At 45.7% G+C, this 19672-nt stretch overlaps 1 protein-coding gene across 2 annotated transcripts in view; it reads left to right on the top strand.

Moving 5' to 3' along the window:
- TAF1B (TATA-box binding protein associated factor, RNA polymerase I subunit B) overlaps nucleotides 1-19672 on the top strand; it is a 67228-nt gene that overhangs the window by 21363 nt on the left and 26193 nt on the right. The window contains exons 6-8 of one of the 2 annotated variants that reach the window (XM_040992814.1): nucleotides 2301-2451; nucleotides 4361-4517; nucleotides 9311-9410. In XM_040992814.1, the coding sequence (XP_040848748.1) occupies nucleotides 2301-2451; nucleotides 4361-4517; nucleotides 9311-9410 (408 nt within the window). The remainder of the gene's footprint in view (nucleotides 1-2300; nucleotides 2452-4360; nucleotides 4518-9310; nucleotides 9411-19672) is intronic. The other variant, XM_040992815.1, reaches the window with a different exon arrangement.

Genomic DNA, 19672 nt, shown 5'->3' on the forward strand with positions numbered 1-19672 from the left:
AGAGAGGCCAGGCTGGACACAAGTACCAGGAAACCGTCACTTTACACTGTGTACATCTAATTGAAAATCTGTTGTTTGGGGCCCGGTGCAGTAGCCTAGTGACTAAAGTCCTCACCTTGAATGTGCCGGGATCCTATATAGGCACTGGTTCTAATCCCATCAGCCCCATTTCCCATCCAGCTCCCCGCTTGTAACCTAGGAAAGCAGTCAAGGAGAGCCAGAAGCCTTGGGACCCTGCACCTGCATGGGAGACCCAGAAAGAAGTTCCAGGCTCCTGGCTTCATATTGGCTCAGCTCTGGCTATTGCAGCCGCTTGGAGAGTGAATCAACGGATGGAAGATTTTTCTCTCTGTCTCTCCTCCTTCTCTGTATATCTGACTTTCCAATAAAAATAAACAAATCTTTAAGAAAAGGAGAAAAAATCTGTTATTTGAAAGACACAGCATTATTTTTTAAAAGATTTATTTTATTTTTATTGGAAAGGCGGACATACAGAGAGGAGGAGAGACAGACAGGAAGATCTTCCGTCCGTTGGTGCAGGGTCCCAAAGCTTTGGGTTGTCCTTGACTGCTTTCCCGGGCCACAAGCAGGGAGCTGGATAGGAAGTGGAGCTACCGGGATTAGAACCGGCGCCCATATGGGATCCTGGGTGTGCAAGGTGAGGACCTTAACCACTGCGCCATCGCACCGGGCCCGACACAGCATTATTTTAAGTACCATCAAGGCAGAAAAGAATACTTCAAATTAAATTGTGATTAGTCGCTGATTGCAAGATATATCCTGGTTTCAGAAATGTTAAAATATAGGAGACTAAGGTGAAGGACTGTAGAATTAAAATATAGTAGCTAGTATTTAAAATCACAAAACCATGGAATGGGTGTTGTGCAGACATGTAAGTCACTGCTTGGGACACCTGCATCAAAGTGCTGGTTCAAGTTCCGGTGCTGGCACTCAGTCCTGCTTCCTGCTAAGCTGCTGTGGCAGGCAGTCCGTGATGGCTCTAGTGCTTGGCTGGTGCGCGTTCTGGGCTCCCGGCTTTGCCCTGGCCCAGCCCCGGCTGTCGAGACCATTTAGGGAGTGAGCCAGTGTACAGAATACACTGCATACTGTACGTGTCTGACTCTGTTGCTGTGTGTTTGAAGTAGATGAAAATAAATATTTAAAGTTAAAAGCTGTGGTGACATCACCAAAGTCAGAGGGCGCTGGGCGTGGCTGAGCGCTGGGCGTGGCTGAGCGCTGGGCGTGGCTGAGTGCTGCGCCTCCCTCGGGCTGAGAAGTTTGCAGACAAGAGGAATGAATGAAGAGCTCTAGGAGCTGGGGCAGAGTGGGAGGCAGTAGAGAGTGGGGTAGCGCTCCAGGTCTGGGGGAGTCATCGACTAGAACTTGGTGTCATCCTGACTCCTACACTTGAGATCCAGTTTATCAGGTCATCTTACTTCCCCAAGGTCAAGTTAGCTGGCCTTTTTAGGGACATAACCACTGGACAGTACACGTGGAAACAAACAGGATTGTGAGCCAACCTATCCCTGTTGTAACCAGCACTGCAGGAGTTTGAGGAAATGATTGAGTGGATTGGAAGGACAGCATGACAGTAAGTAATGAGTTGGAGAGGGAGAACGGACCCTTCAGACAGGCGGCATAGAATTAGAAAAATGCAAAGTAGAAACTCTCCAGGTAGGTCAGTGGTGATGCTGTTTGTGTTGTGAAGATGCTGGTGCTCTGAGATCAGTGCTGTAGGAGAGGTGCTGGGAGAGCTTGTGGCTGTTCCCTGCCGCCGGCTGTGGCTCCTCCGTGAGGCGCATGTTCCGGAAGGGGAGGAGCCTGGGTGGGCGGTAGTGCAGCAGGTGCAGCCGCTGTGTGGGATGGGCATCCATGTTCCAGATGCAGTGCCCGTTTGAGTTCCAGCGCCTGCATTTGCAGTCCAGCACCCTGCTGCTGCAGCCAGGGAAGCAGCAGGTGCCAAGTACTCTGGCTGCTGATACCCAGGTGGCCCCTAGCTGGAAGTGGGGGCTCCCAGGTCTGGTCTGTGCAGCTCTGCTGGTGGAGATATTTGGGGAGTATGCAGTGGAGGGGATCTCTCCCTCTCTCTGTCTCTGCCACTTGGGTTAAAAAAAAACAAAGTGAAGTGAAGAGCTTTCAGGCTTAGAGACTTGGCAGGGGCTACTGTTCTCTGGAGTGGTGCTGGGGTTTTGTTTGTTTTGTCTTGTTTTTGCTGGAATTCAGGACGGTCAGGATTTATGTTCTCAGAAACTGTGTTTACACTGGCTGAATTCATTTTGCTTATATTCTTTCTCAAGCAGGCACTAGAAGACCATCTAGGTCATTCAGACTGGACCAGTGACCCTGAGCTGCTGAGTGACACTAACTGTACTTTTGTTGGAAGTGGGGCCGAGTCTCAGTCTGAGATCCCAGGTCGGAAGCCTTCGCACAGTGCCAAAGCATCACACTCAGGTAAAGCGCGAGCCGAACTGCGCGCTCTCGAAGCTGTCTGGAGGCTCTTGTTACAGCTAAAAAACTGCTTAGTTCAGTCTCCTGATAACCTAGAAAAGGAACTTGGCCCAGCAAGGACGACCACCTGCTGAATGATGCGGTTAAAAGAGAGGAAAACTAAATGGAACCTTAGCCTAATTGTTAAAAAAGCACATTTCCTCAAGGTGTGCATTTTTCTATGATTTTAAAATGGAAACAAAAAGTGAATAGATTTAGAAAAATGGCAATTAGGGGTAAGTGCCATGGCATAGTGGGCTAAGCCTGTGCCTGTGGTGTTGGCATCCTGTATAGGTGCCATTGAGTCCTGGTAACTCCACTTTTGATCCAGCTCCCTGCTAAAGGGTGGGGAAGGCAGAGGCAGCGTGTCCACGTTTTTGAGTCTCTGCACCCAGATGGAGACACAGAAGAAGCTCCTGGCTCCTGGCTTCGGACTGGCACAGCACTGGCTATTGCAGCCGCTTGGGGAGTGAATCATCGGACAGAAGATCTTCCTCTCTGTCTCTCCTCCTCTCTGTATATCTGACTTTCCAATAAAATAAAAAAGAGAGAGAAGGCTTGAACCCATGCCAGGCAAGAGTAGGCTAAGCTTGCACCTGCAGTGCCAGCATACCGTATGAGTACTGGTTTGTGTCCCAGCTACTCTACTTCCATTCCAACTTCCCACTTACAGCCTAGGAAAGCAGTAGAGGTTGTCCCAAGTCCTTGAGACCCTGGGCCCATTGGGGGAAACCTGGAAGGAGCTTCAGACTCATGGCTTAAGAATGGCCCAACTCTGGTGTGGTGACCATTTGGGTCTGAACCAGCAGATGGAAGATCTCTCTGTCTCTCCTCTCTGGAACTCTGCCTTTCCCATACAAAAGATTAATAAACCTTTAAAAGGAGAAGAAGAAGGTGGCTTGAGGAGAGTGGGCTGGGTCTGTCAACCCCCACTTTGTCTTGCTCTCATTCCCACTGGAGCCGAGACTGGCCTGCCCTGTTCTAGAGACCCTTGCTTTTGCTCTCCAGGGAGACACCTGGTTTCTGCTGGGAGTGGGTGGGGCAGCCCATTGCAGTGCGGGGTTCAGGGAGGAACCTGCCATGCCTTCATCAGCCTTCCAAGCAGCTCTCCTGGTGAGGTCTGTCCTGTCTTTGTCCCATTTCCAGGGCTGCCACGTCAACTCTTTCCTGAGTATATTTTAGGGTTCTCCACTGGAACTTACTTTTGGTTTCTGTTACTGTTAACTTTCTCAGGACTGCCAAGGCAATAACCGCCTGTTCCAACTTCTAAATTTTATTGATGGCCTCCATTTCCTATTACTTATGTGTTTTTTTTTAGGATTTATTTATTTTTATTGCAAAGTCAGATATACAGAGACAGGAAGATCTGTCCGTTGATTCACTCCCCAAGCAGCCGCAACAGCTGGATCTTCACCAATCTGAAGCCAGGAACTTGGAGCCTCTTCTGGGTCTCCCACACGGGTGCAGGGTCCTAAGGCTTTAGACCGTCCTTGACTGCTTTCCCAGGCTTCAAGCAGGGAGCTGAATGGGAAATGGGACCACTGGGATTAGAACCGGTGCCCACAGGGGATCCTGGTGTGTGTAAGGGGAGGACTTGAGCTGCTAGGTTAGCACGCCAGGCCCAGTGGGTGTTTCTAACATCTTGATTTCTAATCAAACCTGTTTGTTCTCTTCTTGTTTCAGTAAATGGCATCTCCCCTTTAAAACCAAACAAACAACTCCTAGGCCTCTGTTGCTCCTTACTGTCACATTCTTTAAAGGTTACAGTGATTATCATTTAATTTTCGGTTACATATGTTTTGAGTGTCAGTCTGTTTTCTTTTGCTGTCCTGGATATTGGCGTGTTGTAACATGTTGATGTGTATCCCCCCAGAAGCAGCTTCTGTCTGTTCGGGCTCTCTGGACGGGGTTGAATACTCGCAGCGCAAGGACAAGGGGATCGTGAAGATGACCGTACCCCGGACACTCGCCTTCTGCTGCCTGTCCCTGCTCTGGCAGAGAGAGGCCATTACTCTTTCAGACCTGTTGAGGTGGGTGGAGCCTTTTGTGTGACAGCGTTTTGGTTGAGTATCTGCATGAGCTAATGCAACCTCCTTTATGTAATTTGAATTTTAGAAGAAGGCTTAAATCAAAGAAGGGACTGGGAATGCCGAATAGCTTGGGTTCTGATTCTAAAATGTAATCATCTCTGGACAAGTCATTTTTCTCCATGGTTTTCTTTTTCCTTCTCCTTCTCCTTCCTCTTCCTCCTTCTCCTGAAATTTATGCCTTTACCTTTCTGTTTGCAATGCTTGCTGCTACCTGCAGTGAACTGAAAATGTTTGCGTATTCTTGACATTAGGACAAAAATCATGCGACACTTCACCTCCAGTTCCAAGTAAGGTATCCGCTGGGGATTGTTTTAGATATCCTGTGTCCATGTGCTTGAGGAAGTTTTCTTTTATTCCTAATTTGAAAATTTTTAACATTAGCACATGAACAGTGTTAGATTCTGTCAAGTGCTTTTTCCACATCTATTTAAATTGTCCTATAAATTTTTTCTTTTATCCTATGAATGTGGTGAATTGACTGATTTTCACATCTCATACCAACTTTGCATTACTAAGATAAAGTTCATAATATCGTTTTTTAGGGGCAGGTATTTGGCACAGGGTTGAGGCACTACTTGAACTACCCTGTCTGAGAATGGCTGGGTTCGAGTCCCAGCTGTTTCCAGTTCTGCCCTGGGAGGCAGCAGGCGACGGCGCAGGGAGCTGGGGCCCTGCCACCCGTGGAGGGCACAGGGATTCACCGGACGCAGCCCAGGCTGGTGTGACATTTAAGAAGCAGGCTAGTGCTTCCTAGAGGAAGGGTGCGCTCTAGCAACGAAAACTAAAAAGAAATATCTCCTTTAAAAGGCTGGATTTGATCTGAGGATATCTATCCTAGGGATTTTTTTGCAGTGTCTTTTTGTTGTAATTTTTTACATTTTTAATTAATTTTTAACTGATTTAATGTGTTTTGTAAATAGAGTTTTAAGAGCATAATGATATTCCCATGGTCCCTCCCTTCCTTGGTTTTCTTATTTGTAGGGAGAAATGATGCTTACCTCACATGGGACATTTGAAAAATAATTGTCAGTTGTGAATAACATGCTCTAACGAGAAAAGTCACATTTAAATATTTCAGTAGTATCATTAAGTATTTTTCATTTCTAAGAAGAGGTGAATTGGTTACCTTAACAGTTGCAAAATGCTATTAATAGTTATATAAAATCATGTATTGGAGTTCTAAAAAAATATATAGTTCATGTCTGTTTATAAGGAAAAGGTATGCATTTAGTAAGCGTTTATAATTTTAAAGTGCTCTAGGGATTATATAATTAATGAGGAATTTGTGCGTATGAAATTCTCATTAGCTGTGCCCAAATCATTAATGTGTAAAGGGTTCCCCTTTTCTGATTGCTCTAGATGAGGGTGTTTGGGGTTCATCAGTGTCAGATTTGGAGCCCCAAGTCCTGGTTGGAATGCTAGCTCTGCATTTATTGCTGTATGACCTTGAGTAAGTCATGTAATTTCTTGGCCTCTGCTTCCTCACTGTAAATGGGGCTCCTGATAATGCCCGCCTACAGGGCTGTGACTACTTTGCATAATGAAGACGGCAGGGGTGGCATGGCAGACAGCGCCTGGCCCCAGGAGGAACTTGGACTGGTTGTGCTTCTTTTTTTCTTCATCGTCGTTGCCATCATCATCATTGGCCCTGGGTCCTTTGATTAAATAAAGTGCCTTTGAATCTGGCCACATCAACCAAATAATAAGTCTTTTCTCAGGTGTGACTAACTCTGCATGCAGATAGCCTGTGATTCAATGAATTTTACTCCTGAATAAAAACCTCGTCTTCCTTTGTGCGCCCTGCCGGGTGAGCTCATCCTCTCCCAGGGCTCTAATTACCCTCTATATGCTCAGGACTCCAGCCCAGACTTGTCCACTGAGGGCCAGACGTGTATGTTCATATATGCAACTCACTTCTGGACGCGACTACTTAGATGTCTTTATGGTATCTCAAAATCAGCGTGACTAACAGGAGGTTCGTGGCTGTTCCCAGCGTCCAACTGCTTCTCCAGGTCTCCTCTCTAGGGGACGAGCCACCCAGTGCCCCTGGCCGGGTCCTGGCACTCACTCTCGGCTCTTTCTCTTCATGTGGTCCTACCAGTTATCCTGCCCTGGTTTCTCTCAGAAGCATTCTGCTCACGGTCCCATGTATCACTGTCTGCTTGCACATCCCTGCGTTACTTAATCACTCAGCTGAGCTCTGGGTCTACAATCTTTTGCATTCCTATCTGTTTTCCTCCGGATAACCAGAGGGCTCTTAGAGAAACAAATCTAATTATGTCCTGAGAGCTGGGTCAAGGGGCTAGGCATCTTAGCTGGGATGGTCTCTAAGGGGGTAACAAAGCTCTCCTAGAAATCTGGCAATATGGAGGAAATAATTACTTGAAATTTTTCCCAGAGAGAATATTATATGAAGTTAAAAGAATGGAAGCAAGAATCCAGCCCTGACCTCCCCCTCCGTTTTTGTTCTTTCTATCCTTCTCTCTTTCCTGCTCTTTGTCCATCCAGAGAAATTCTTAGATTCCTCTAAGAAGATTGGATCTAGTTGGCTGGAAGGCTGCACTTTTACGCTGTGGGGTAGATTAGTTTGGGACAGGGCTTGGTTGCTCGAGGCAGTAGGAGAAGAGGCCAGACTGCCTCTGTGGTCTGCTCGCTCTCATTTCTCCCAGGAAGAACCCGAGTCAAAGCTCCCCACGGTGGCCTCCTGGCCAGCGGCTTCAGCATCTCTGAGAACTCACTAGGAATACGCGTTCATGGGCACATTCTAGGTCTTTGGAATCAGAAACTCTGAGAGTAGGGCATGAAGTTCCCTGTTAGAGTAAGCCCTCCAGGAGACTCATAGGATACTGAAACATGAGACCTACTGGCAAACATGGAAAAAAGATGTAACCATGGGCCCGGCGGCATGGCCTAGCAGCTAAAGCCCTCGCCTTGAACGCCTGGGATCCCATATGGGCGCTAGTTCTAATCCCAGTAGCTCCACTTCCCATCCAGCTCCCTGCTTGTGGCCTGGGAAAGGCAGTCGAGGACGGCCCAAAGTTTTGGGACCCTGCACCTGTGTGGGAGACCTGGAAGAAGTTCCTGGATCCTGGCTTCGGATCAGCATAGCATCAGCCCATTGTGACCACTTGGGGAGTGAATCATCGGATGGAAGATCTTCCTCTCTGTCTCTCCTCCTGTCTGTATATCTGCCTTTCCAATAAAAACATAATAAAAAAATAAATCTTAAAAAAAAAAAAGAAAAAAGATGTAACCAATATTGATTTGGAGGGAGTATGTAATTAGCCTGGCCAGTCCACCATCTGCCTTACACTGGTTGTGCAAGTCTCTCCCCTGTCTACACCCTCTAGCACTATCCCCAGTCCTTGGGGTGAGTTAACAGCCTTCCGAATAGCCTCGGGAGGATGTGGCTTATTTAACAACAACAGTACTAAATTAAAATGGCCAAGATTTTGTCATTCCACGAATATTTATTGAGTATCTATTCAGGTGTTGTCCCAGAGTCTAGATCCCTGAAGCACAGTTGTGAACCACATAGGAGAAGTCCCTGCTCTTACCACGTTCACAACTAGAGGAAGACACACACTAGCAGATGTGTAACGGAAGGAGAAGATGCTCAACAGGGCAGTGACACAGAAGACTGAGATAGGATGGTGGGATAGAGCATGAATGACCAGGGCGATCAGGAACAATTTAAGCTACACTGTGCAAACAGACAGCCTATGAGTGTCAGAAGTGCTCGTGTTGCAGGGGTGAGGCTGCTGGAGCCGGGCCCTAAGCAAGAGCAGACAGCCAACGCAGCATGGCCAGAGGGAGAGAAGTTGCTGGAGAAGGGGGAGGATAGGGACAGGGAGCTAGGTGATCAGCAGGCGTAGATGTGCGTCTCTGGGGACCAAGTCAGGAAGGTGGAGTTCGTGAAGTGAGGTATGATTTCTGTATACACGATTTACCCTTGAAGACTGCAGTTCAAGGATCTGCAGTATATTCATGAAGTTTTCTGGCCATCACTTCTGTCCTTTTCTAGGACATGGTCATCAGTGCCAAGAGGAAATCCCATGCCCATTGGAACTTTGGGTTTATGTATGAGAGTAAATTCCTTGAGGGTCACAGCAGAGCGGCATGATGGGATTGATGCTTTTAGAAGGTCATCCAGGTGGCTCAACAGGCTAATCTTCTACCTACAAGCAACAACATCCCATACGAGTACCAGTTTGCATCCTGGCTGCTCAACTTCCCATCCAGTTGCCTGTTTTGGCCTGGGATTGCCCATGTCTTTGGGACCCTGCACTCACATGGGAGACCCAGAGGAAGCTCCTGGCTCCTAGCTTAGGATAGGCTCAGCTCCACCATTGTGGCCATTTGGGAAGTGAACCAGTGGATAGAAGATCTCTCCCTGTGTCTCCTTCTCTCTGTAAATCTGCCTTTTAAATAAAAATAAATAAATCTTTAAAAAAAAAAATCATTATCCAGGTAGCTGTGTGCCAGTGTGTTCTAGGGAGGGAAGGGGGAGCGGAGGGGCACGGGTGGCTTCAGTTACTCTTCAGGTGGGGGCGGGGGGAGGAGGGCTCAGGGTGTACCGAGTGTGGTTGGCGTGGTCCTGCCTAAGGGATGGGGGAGGCAGACTAGGCCTGCACGAATCTCCTCTGGCCTTATGGAGAGGTTCCCAGAGTTTGCTCTGCAGTAGTACGTACGTAGCAGGGATTGCAACTTCTTCTTTTTTTTAAAAACTATAGATTTGTTGAAGAGGACCATATTCCTTATATAAATGCTTTTCAGCATTTTCCAGAAGAGATGAAATTGTATGGGCGGGACAAGGGCATCTTTGCTGTAGAGGTAAGTATTTTTCCTTTGTACTTTACAGACTCTAGTAAGATGCAAGAGCAGCATGCTGATTTATATTCCTTGCCTTACTCTTTGATGTTTAAGTTTTAAAATGACATCTATCCAAACATAGGATGCAAGTCGTAATTTAATGATAAGTAGAATTGTCTTTATTTTCCTTATATGACTACTTCTAATTCTTTAGATTATCCTCACAATACACTTATAGTGTGATGTATGTGCAGTGCAGGTAAGTGTAGTGTTGAGAGTAAACTTTAGAACTTTCTTTGGGCCCTTTAGGTGGGTTCAGTTAAAGGGGCCAGCATTTGACACCACGGTGACGGAACCACAGGCTTGGAGTCCCACTTCTGCTCCCGACTCCAACCTCCTGTGAAATTCTTCCTTGATGATGATTCCAGCATTGAGTCCCTGCCCCACCCTGTGTAGGAGGCCTGGATTGAGTGCCTGGCTCCTGGCTTTGACCCATGAAACCCAGATTTGGCTCAGCTGTGGTAGGCATCTGGGGAGTTAATCAGTGGATAGGAAATCTCTTTCTTCTCTGCCTTTCCAGCTCCTAGCTCTCTCTCTGCAGCTCAATTTTTTTTTTTAATTTTGTCTTTAAAGATTTCTTTTTTTTATTTGAAAGGCAGTACAAAGCAGACACAAACAGATCTTCCATTTGCTGATTCACTCCCTAAATGGCCACAACAGCTGGAGTTGAGCTGACCCAGAGGAGCCTCAAAGGAGCCAGGAGCTTCTGGGTCTCCCACACAGGTGGCAAGGACTGAAGCCCTTGAGCATCACCTGCTGCTCTGTAGGCTCCTCAGCAGGAAGCTAGATGAGAAGCAGAGTAGCCAGGACTTGAACCAGCACTCCAATATGGATGCAGGTGTTGCAAGCCTTAGCTTAACCCACTGTGCCATAAAAGCAATTCCTTTAACAAAAGCCATTTTAAGAGATTTTGGTTGAGTCTCTGCTGGGTACTCATTTAGTAATGTTTGTAGCTGTTTAATAAGAACAGTATTTTATAATGGTAAAACTGGGGCTCAAAAAAAGTTAAGGAACTTGCCCGTGGTCATGTAATTGCCAAATCATGAAACCCAGATTTGGGCCCAAGAATTTCCACTGAGAAAAGTCCTACCGTTTCCTCTCTGATGCCAACTCCGGTCAGGAGGGGGTGGGATTCCTGCAGACGGTAAGCGGCGTGTGAATCCTCACACACATAGCCCTCCAGTCCCTGGAAACTGACCACAGGCAGGCCTGCCACCCCTTCCTCCCAACAGGGGTGGTGAGCGAAGGTGCTGCCCGGCAGCTTCAGTGCCAGAGGGGCTGCCTTGGCCAGAGTAGAGGGCATGAAAGGAAACACTGTAGGACACGGCCGAGGGAGGGCCACACCCCCCTGCTGGGGATGGAGATGCAGCCGGGGAATCCTGCAAGTCCGCGGTGACTGGAGTGGCTTTGAGGACCCAGGGCCTGTGTCCCTGCCGGTCAGCATCCACCTGGAGAGGACTGTGCTTTGTTCTCAGCAGTGACGGCTCAGAGTACACCTGTGGCAACTTACTTGTGTGTAACAACTTTGAATACTGATTGTTTTTCAGTCCCTAAAAGGGAAGCACATATTCTTCTTTAGAAATAGAGTTTCAGGATTTAAAAATACAAATAATGGGAAGGTGAGATCATCTAAAATGCCTTGTTATTCAAGCCAAGATAGTTGTCAGCTTGCTAAGTGTGCTAGAAAGTACTTGGTCTTCGCTGTCTTACAGGGGAACAAGTTGCTTACGTCGTTTGCTGCCTGACAGTACACAGTGGGTGGTTCCCTCTTTGTCAGTGTTGATATTGCTTAAAAGATTTGCTCTGCAACAGAAGTGATATGAGATACTTAACAGTGGTCTGACCTTACAGACAATTGATGTCTGTTCAAATATGGTGTGATGTTCAAGTTGATACTGATATTTATTACTTCCCAACATGTCTGAGTTAATATTGTGCTGATGTAAAGTGAAATTTCAAAGTTTTCAGGAGTTAAGGCATTTTATTAATTGTTTGAAATTAGTGTAGGAAAGCTTCTTCCAAATCTATTGTCAAAGGATCTGAAAGAATTAAAACATAATAACCCCTTATTACATTTCATTTGTTGCAGTTTCAGTTACCTATGGTCAACTGCAGTTTAAACTGTTCACTGGAAAATTCTAGAAATAGCAGTTCCTAAGTTTCAGATTAGATGCAGCTTTGAGAAGCTGATAGAAGTCGCTTAAGTTCCGTTCGGTTCCGCCTGGAACGTGAGTCATTGCTTTGTCCAGCAGATCCGTGTTGTGTGTGGGTGTCTGCCCTGTTGCTCAGTAGCTGTCCTGATCATCAGACTGACCGTGGTGATACCACAGTGCTAGGTTCAGGTCACCTTATCTTGCTGAAAAATGGCCCCAAAATACAAAAATAGTGAATCTTATTTAACAATTTAAATAAACAAAGAGTGAAGTGAAAATGTGGAGAAGTACAAGCTATTCACATCACTTTTATCACAGTGTATTATTATATATTCTATTTTGCTATTATCTACTCTCTCATTAAACCTAATTTATAATTAAACTTTATCACAGGTATTTATGTATAAGAACAAAGTAGGGTTGAGCACCCTCCCAGGCCTGCGGCCTCCTCGGGGGTCTTGGGAGCTGGCCCCTGGAGAGGGCAGAAGGGCAGGCCCGGAGCCCCTTCCTGCCGTGAGGGGAGCATTGCAGGCGCTGCAGGGCGAGTTTGGAAGGAAGTGCTGGCAGTGGCCCTGGTAAACCTGGGAGTAAAGTGATTCTCTTTGTCATTATGCTGTTAAGTCCAAAGCAATGGGAAACGTGCCATGTTGTCTTATTGTGTGATTTGGCTAGAAAATAGATACTGATAGATACTAACGATTAGTGTCTAATAGATACTAACGATTCATTCTTTGTTATGAGAACTTAGATAAAAGGTAAACTCTATGTATGTGCTTCTAATTTTGTTCCTGAAATTGAAGTTGCAATTAAAACCTTTTTCACTGTTTGCCAATCAATAAAATTTTGATCTTCTTTTAAAAATAGATTCACTTTGAAACCAGACTTACTGGTTTGAGTTATCTTTGGATAATAATGACAAGATAGGTTAAGAATACAATGTTTCTATGAAAATGGCAGTCTTATATTTTGAGATAATCTGGATGTTTCATTTAAATGAAGATGCTTTACTAAATCATTTCTATTTTTGAAATTTTACCCCCTGTTTTTATTTTTCAGGAATTTTAAATTGTTCTTTTGTCTAATTTTCTCACAGTGCAGCCTTTGTATTTATTGCTAATAAAATGCATATTGTTTATGAGGTATACTTTTGCACAGGGAGGGAACAGAGCATTCAAGTTTGTAGGGTTTGGTTTTATAGAACAGATGCTTTACTGAAAGGCCTAATGTAAATAATTGAATTATATCTTTGTTTACATTTATTATGAAATTAGAGACCTCAGTCTGTTGTAAAAATACAGTCAAGAACTAGAGTGTGATTCTGAATTATGTATTTCAGTCACTTTTTTCTTTTTAAAGATTATTATTTTTATTGAAAGATTTACAGAGAGAAGGAGAGACAGAGAAAAGAAACCTTCCATCTGCTGGTTCACTCTCCAAGTAGATGCAATGACCGGTTGACCTAAAAGTTGATCCAAAGGCGGAAGCCAAGAGCTTCTACTGGGTCTCCCACGCGGGTGCAGGGTCCCAGGGCGTTGGGCCATCCTGGACTGCTTTCCCAGGCCACAAGCAGGGAGCTGGATGGGAAATAGAGTAGCTGGGACATGAACCAGCATCCATGTGGGATCCTAGTGCTTGCATGGGGAAGATTAGTCCACTGAGCTATGGTGCTGGTCCCATGAATTTTGTTTGTTTGTTTTTAAAGATTCATTTATTTTTGTTGGAAAGTCAGACAGACTGAGAGGAGAAGAGACAGAGAGGAAGATCTTCCATCTGATGATTCACTCCCCAAGTGAGTGTAATGGCTGGTGCTGCACCAGTCTGAAGCCAGGAATCAGGAACTTTCCTGGGTCTCCCACGCGGGTGCAGGGTCCCAAGGCTTTGGGCTGTCCTTGACTGCTTTCCCAGGCCACAAGCAGGGAGCTGGATGGGAAGTGGAGCTGCCAGGATTAGAACTGGTGTCCATATGGGATCCTGGTGCATTCAAGGCGAGGACCTTAACCAATACGCTATTGCGCTGGGCCCAAAACTGGCTTCTTGTCTGTATCTCCCAGAGTAAAATTCTGGTTTGAGATTTCAAGCTCTCAGTGATTTCTCCCCAGAAACTTCATCCAGTGTGTGAACCCTTGTTGATGAGGACGTTAGTGGCACTGGACACTTGGCTTAGAGACATTTATTGAGTCTTTGATGAAGAGATCTGTTTTCCCTTGTACTGGTCCCAGCAGGTGGTCCTCACGACAGCTCCACATTGGTAACCGTCAGTGACCGTCACGGGCTTACAAAGGAGCAAATCCCCTGGGGAGACAGAGGGCGATGGTCTCACACCTGAGCGACAGTGTGTTAGAACTTTAGTTTCTTTGGCTGCTACTCTGCCCTTCTCATTTCCCTGCTTGTTCAAGACACCTAGACAGGTTCTGTGATGGGACCGGCGCTGTGGCGTAGCAGGCTAAGGGCCATCCCGTATGTGTGTTGGTTCAAGTCCTGGCGGCTCCGCTTCCAGTCCAGCTCCCTGTTAGTGGCCTAGGAAGGCAGCAAAGGAGAGCCCGAGTTCACAGTAGATCTCTTTCTCCTTTTCTCTCTGTAACTCTGCCTTCCAAAGAAAAATAAAATAAATCTTAAAAACATGGACTCTATGAGGCTGTAACAATGGAGTCTTCAAAAAGTTTGTGGAAAATTTGTGTTGTGACAGAGCTGTACATGGATTTCGAAAGTTTTTCACATTAAAGAAAAGTTGTCTTTCAATTTTGTTTTTGTTCCCTTTTAAATTTTTGATATTTTTTACGTAGTGGAAAGGGATGCACACCCATGTGGGTCTCCTGTTAGGATGGGGAGGGTCGAGATAGGAAAATGGATGGGACAAATGTTTTCCATTTTTTTTCCTCCTGTGTGGGCAGGGAGCAATGGGAGGGAGCCACTCCTTGCTGGCAAGCTACATCTGCACCCATGGAGGGGACGGTCATTTGCTGATGTCTTAGAGATCCTGATAGGGAAAGAGTGTTCTGGGGGTGTTACTTGAGTGGTTTTGATAGTGTTGAGACATTGCTGCTTCATTGCTCCAGGGTTGAGGAAATTCTTGCAAGTTCTGTTGGCTGACAAGTCTACCTTAGTGTGTCCACAGGCCCAGGGACGTCAGACTTGTCTTTTAACTCCATTTTTTTTCTGTCAACTTTTAAAGTTAGCCACGTAGGAGTTTATTACAGCATACTCTAATAAAATACTGATTTTGAAGTATTAAACTAGAAAGAAGTGGGTGAGTAGCCATGCAGTTCGAGGAGCAGGCAGTGTGCCGCGGGCATTGGTATCAGCAGTACTTCGCACCGAGTTGGTGTGTGGGTCCTGTGAGTGACTCATACAGAACGTTAGGTTTGCTAAGCAGGAATCAGCTGCATTGTCAGGATAACCCGTGAGACAGCTGTTCTGGTAGCGCTGGAAGGGAGCTGAAGGCCAGCTGGGGGAGGGGGCGAGGGGGCCCTGTCTGGAGCCTACCTGTGGGCAGCCTTTGGCCTTTCAGATTACGGTCCTGTGCTGCCTGTTGTCCAATGCCCGAAGCTGTTCTTTCACATACTTGTTGTAATTCTCTGTGGTTTGTGGTGGGAGATCAGTTCCCATAGCAGTAAATCCTCAATAGACAGAAGCAGAGGTGTTCCAGACTTTTAGGCATTTTGAAAGAATCAGTACTGAGATGCTTTTTAGGGAGGAGGTTACCTATTACCTAAGGAATTCTATGTTGAATACCTAAAGAATCTCTTTCTTCAATTTTTTAAAGATTTATTTATTTTTATTAGAAATGATTTTTTGCTCCTCAGTTGGCCACAACAGCTGGAGCTGAGCTGATCTGAAACCAGGAGCCAGGAGCCTCTTCTGGATCTCCCACATGAGTACAGAACTCGAAGGCTTTGGCCCATCCTCCATTGCTTTCCCAGTCCACAAGCAGGAGCTGGATGGGAAATGGAGTAGCCACAAGACAAACTTGTACCCATATAGAATTTCAGCACTTACAAGGGGAGGATTAGCAAATTGAGCCATTCACTGGGCCCCAACCTTTAGAGTTGTGTGTGTGTGGTGTTTTTTTTGGTTTTTTTTTTTTTTTTTGAGGTTTAGTTTATTTTTTATTGGAAAGTCAGACACAGAGAAGGAGATGCAGAGAGAAGAGTCTTCCATCTGCTGGTTTACTCCTCAAGTGACTGCAGCACCAAAGTTCAGTTGATCCAAAGCCAGGAGCCAGGAGCTTCTTCTGGATCTCCCACACGTGTTCAGAGTCCCAAAGCTTTGGGTCATCCTTGACTGCTTTCCCAGTCCACAAGCAGGGAGCTGGATGGGAAGTGGAGTAGCGAGGATGTGAACCGGTTCCCATATGGGATCCATCGGTTACAGGGTGAGGACTTTAGCCACTAGGCTACCACAATGGTCCCCAGGCTTTAGTTTTAAAAAGTATATTGTAATCTCTTCATGAATATTGTCAATAATCTGAACTTCAGTGTTCCCCCAGATGGTCTTATTGGAAGACCATGGTTTTGTTTATACAAATTGCTTGTCCTAGTTTAATCGCTTTTCTTGATTTTTTCTTTATTGATATTATTTTCAGTTATATGCCATAATTATATACAGCTATGAAATATAATATAAAACTGTATCACATAATACAATGTTAATAATAATTTTAAAAATATGATAAAAAAAAGAAATATAATGTTCTGATATGTGTGTGTGTGTGGGATGATCAATTTGCACTAACATAACCATTATTTCATTTTTATGGTAAGACATTTGGAATTTTTTTTTCCTATTTATACTATTGACCAAGAATTCAGCTTTTTTATTTTTTAATGTCAGTTGTTTAATATTTAAGGTGAGAGGATGGTGATTGTAGACCCTGCCTGCTACAGGTAGAGATGGAGGGGATGGGATGGTGCTGAGAGAGATGTATCCACACCTGGGGGGTGAGGAAGGTGCACCGTTCTTTGTTCCCGACTGCATCGGTGCTGGGGGACGGAGCTGCACTCCTGCTGCCTCAGGGGCCTCCATGGGGGAACGTGACCTGGCAGTATGGCTTGAGTGGGCATAGTATCACATGTAACATTTCTATCTGTCCTCATAGGAGCTGTTCCTTATTCTGTGTAAATTCTAAGGCCTGTTGGTTGTCCGTGTCTGCTTCAGATTGTCCATTGGGCTGGAAGCTTTCCATAGAACGTGGCCTGAAGTATTGTGCCACTTGCCATCCTTTCTATCCTTTAAAGAGATACTTGAGGGTTAGAAGATCTGGTTGTCCTGCCTTTCATGTGCATCCTTGCTCCCCGGTCAGCAGTGGTCCAGTCTTGTAGCATGTGCTCTGTGGTTGAACTGTATCTCTGGAATGTTCCCTGAAATCGGGGAGCCTGTTAGTCACCCTACCTGGCCTGCCCTCAGCCCCAGTTCTCATGCTCCTTGTTGGGTGCTATAGCCTGGTCTGGACTGCTCCCTGCCCTGTCTTTATGTATCTGACCAGGGGGCCTCTCCAGAACCCCTCTCAGGTTGGCCCTTAGACCCAGATCCTGCAAAAACAGGTGGGCTCAGTGGCCTTACCCAGCTCACCCCCAGTCCCAGCTCTCACATGCACTGGCAGGTACAGTTCAAGGAGACCCCTTGAATCCCTATTGGTCCATTCCCTGGACCTTGCTGTCATGTGCTCTGGCAGGTGTGGCAGCCTGGCCTGCTTACCCCAAACCTCCCTTTGTTGCTTTGAGATATATGTTATTATCAACTGTAGTCAGCAGGCTACATAATAGATCTGAAAGCTTATTTCTTCTGTGTGTCTGACATCCTGCGCTCTTTGACTACACATGCCCATTTCCTCCCTTGTCCAGCCTCCAGCCGCGGCGTTCTACTCTCTACTTCAAGACTCAATAGTCTTCAGTTGTGGCTTTGTATATATCCATCCACTGTTGCTGGACAGTTAGTTGGTTCCATATTTTACCTGTTGTAAATAATGCTGCAGTGAGCATGGAGTACATGTATCTTTTCAATGCATTTGTTTCGATCCCTTTGGCTACTAGCCTAGTGATGAGATTTCTGGACCGTATGGCAGTTTTGTTTTTAGTGTTGTACTAGTAGTTTACAGCCCCACTAACAATGTCTAAAAGTCCATTTTCCTCTGCTGTCTTGCCAATACTAGTTGCATCTCTTCATCTTACTCTTAAGTGAAGGGACAGGGTAAACCAGCAGAGAGATTTCTTTCGTGGGTTTTTGGTGTCACATGAGAGCATGAAGAATAACCTGAGACTGTGGCTTGATAACAGCCATAACACTTTGCTCTTTTCAGTTACATCTTAGAGGGCTTTTCCAAAAATTAACTTTTATTTCAGAATAATTTTGTATTTATAGAAAAGTTGGACAACTTCAAGTTGTAGAAAAAGCATAAATGTGGGCCTGGCGCAATAGCATAGTGGCTAAAGTCCTTTCCTTGAACACACTGGACTCCCATATGGGCGCCAGTTCTGATCCCGGCAACCCCACTTCCCATCCAGCTCCCTGCCTGTGACCTGGGAAGGCAGTTGAGGACAGCCCAAAAAGGCTCCTGGCTTCAGATTGGCTCAGCTCCAGTCATTGTGGCTGCTTGGGGAGTGAACCATCGGACAGATATTCCTCTCTGTCCCTTCTCCTCTCTGTATATCTGCCTTTCCAATAAAAATAAATAGATCTTGGGCCCGGCGGCGTGGCCTAGCAGCTAAAGTCCTTGCTTTGAATACACCAGGATCCCATATGAGCGCTGGTTCTAATCCTGGCAGCCCCACTTCCCATCCAGTTCCCTGCTTGTGGCCTGGGAAAGCAGTCGAGGACAGCCCAAAGCTTTGGGACCCTGCACCCGCATGGGAGACCCGGAAGCAGCTCCTGGCTCCTGGCTTCGGACTGGTGCAGCATCAGTCATTGTGGCCACTTGGCGAGTGAACCATCGGAGAGAAGATCTTCCTTTCTGTCTCTCCTCCTCTCTGTATACCTGCCTTTCCAATAAAAATAAATAAACCTTTTAAAAAAATGCAGGCAAGCAAAATGAAGGAAATGGTTTAAAAAAGTGTTTAAAAAAAGCATCAATGCATAAATAGCCTTTATCTAATATCAGCATGTTCACATTCTATCCCATTTGTTTCATTTTTTTTTTTCTGTTCTTCCTGTCTGTCTGTGTAGTCCTGTGATTCAGTTTCTGAGCCTCTGAGAGTATTTCATCACATCCATCATGGCTGCTGTGCCTAAGTACGCTCTTGTATTTGCTTGGAAGTAGGGGTATTCTCATACATAATGGCGATTTATTGATGTAGAATTGATGCTAGAGCTGCATAGACAGATGCCCCCGTGTTTAACTCCTTCACTATCAAGAGTTTTGTGTTCAAGAAGAAAAGATTAAAGAAGGCAGCCAGGAAGTGAAAAAAACAAAACTAGGAGTAGTCCAAAAGCCTGTGAAGTGGAACCTCGGCGACCTGTGGTACATTCGTGGAATGATTTATTAACCACATGAGAAGAATGCACTGCGGGTACAAACGCGTTATGGAGTCTAAGCACACTGGGTGTGAACGTGGGACTCGTGGGACTCTGTCTTGATGGATGTCATCGGTGGAGAGCAAGATTCCCGACCAGTGGAGGTGGGCAGAGGGTTAGGCAGGAGACGGCTGCGCCGACAGATCCAGCAATGCCATGGTAGCTGGTTCCTAAGTTGGGGAGGGTGCCCGTGGGTGTTCGCTTTGTTGTCATGTTTCATGGTTTACAAATGTATCAGTGTATTCCTTTGTGGTTTTCAAAGTTTGGAAGACAACTAGAGGATGTTGTCTAAACAGAAGCTGAGGACGAGAGGAGTGGAACGCGTCACGTGTGGCTGTGGGTCTCCACTCCTGACCAAGACGTGTACACTCACCGAGAGAGCAGCCATGTTTATTGCTTTTATTTTATAATCCATGACTTCATGTAATTTTATATACACAGTAAGGGCTCGGTTGGTATTTGCTGAATAAATGATTGAAATGCATTATTATAAAACAATATTTTAAAATATTTTCCAGAGATCTCAGATTGATCTGCTAAGACTTTCCACAAAAGAAAAAAATC

The sequence above is a fragment of the Ochotona curzoniae genome, unplaced genomic scaffold (genome assembly GCF_017591425.1).
Source record: "Ochotona curzoniae isolate NIBS_2020 unplaced genomic scaffold, NIBS_Ocur_1.0 contig_883, whole genome shotgun sequence".
In the NCBI taxonomy this organism is placed as follows: Eukaryota; Metazoa; Chordata; class Mammalia; order Lagomorpha; family Ochotonidae; genus Ochotona; species Ochotona curzoniae.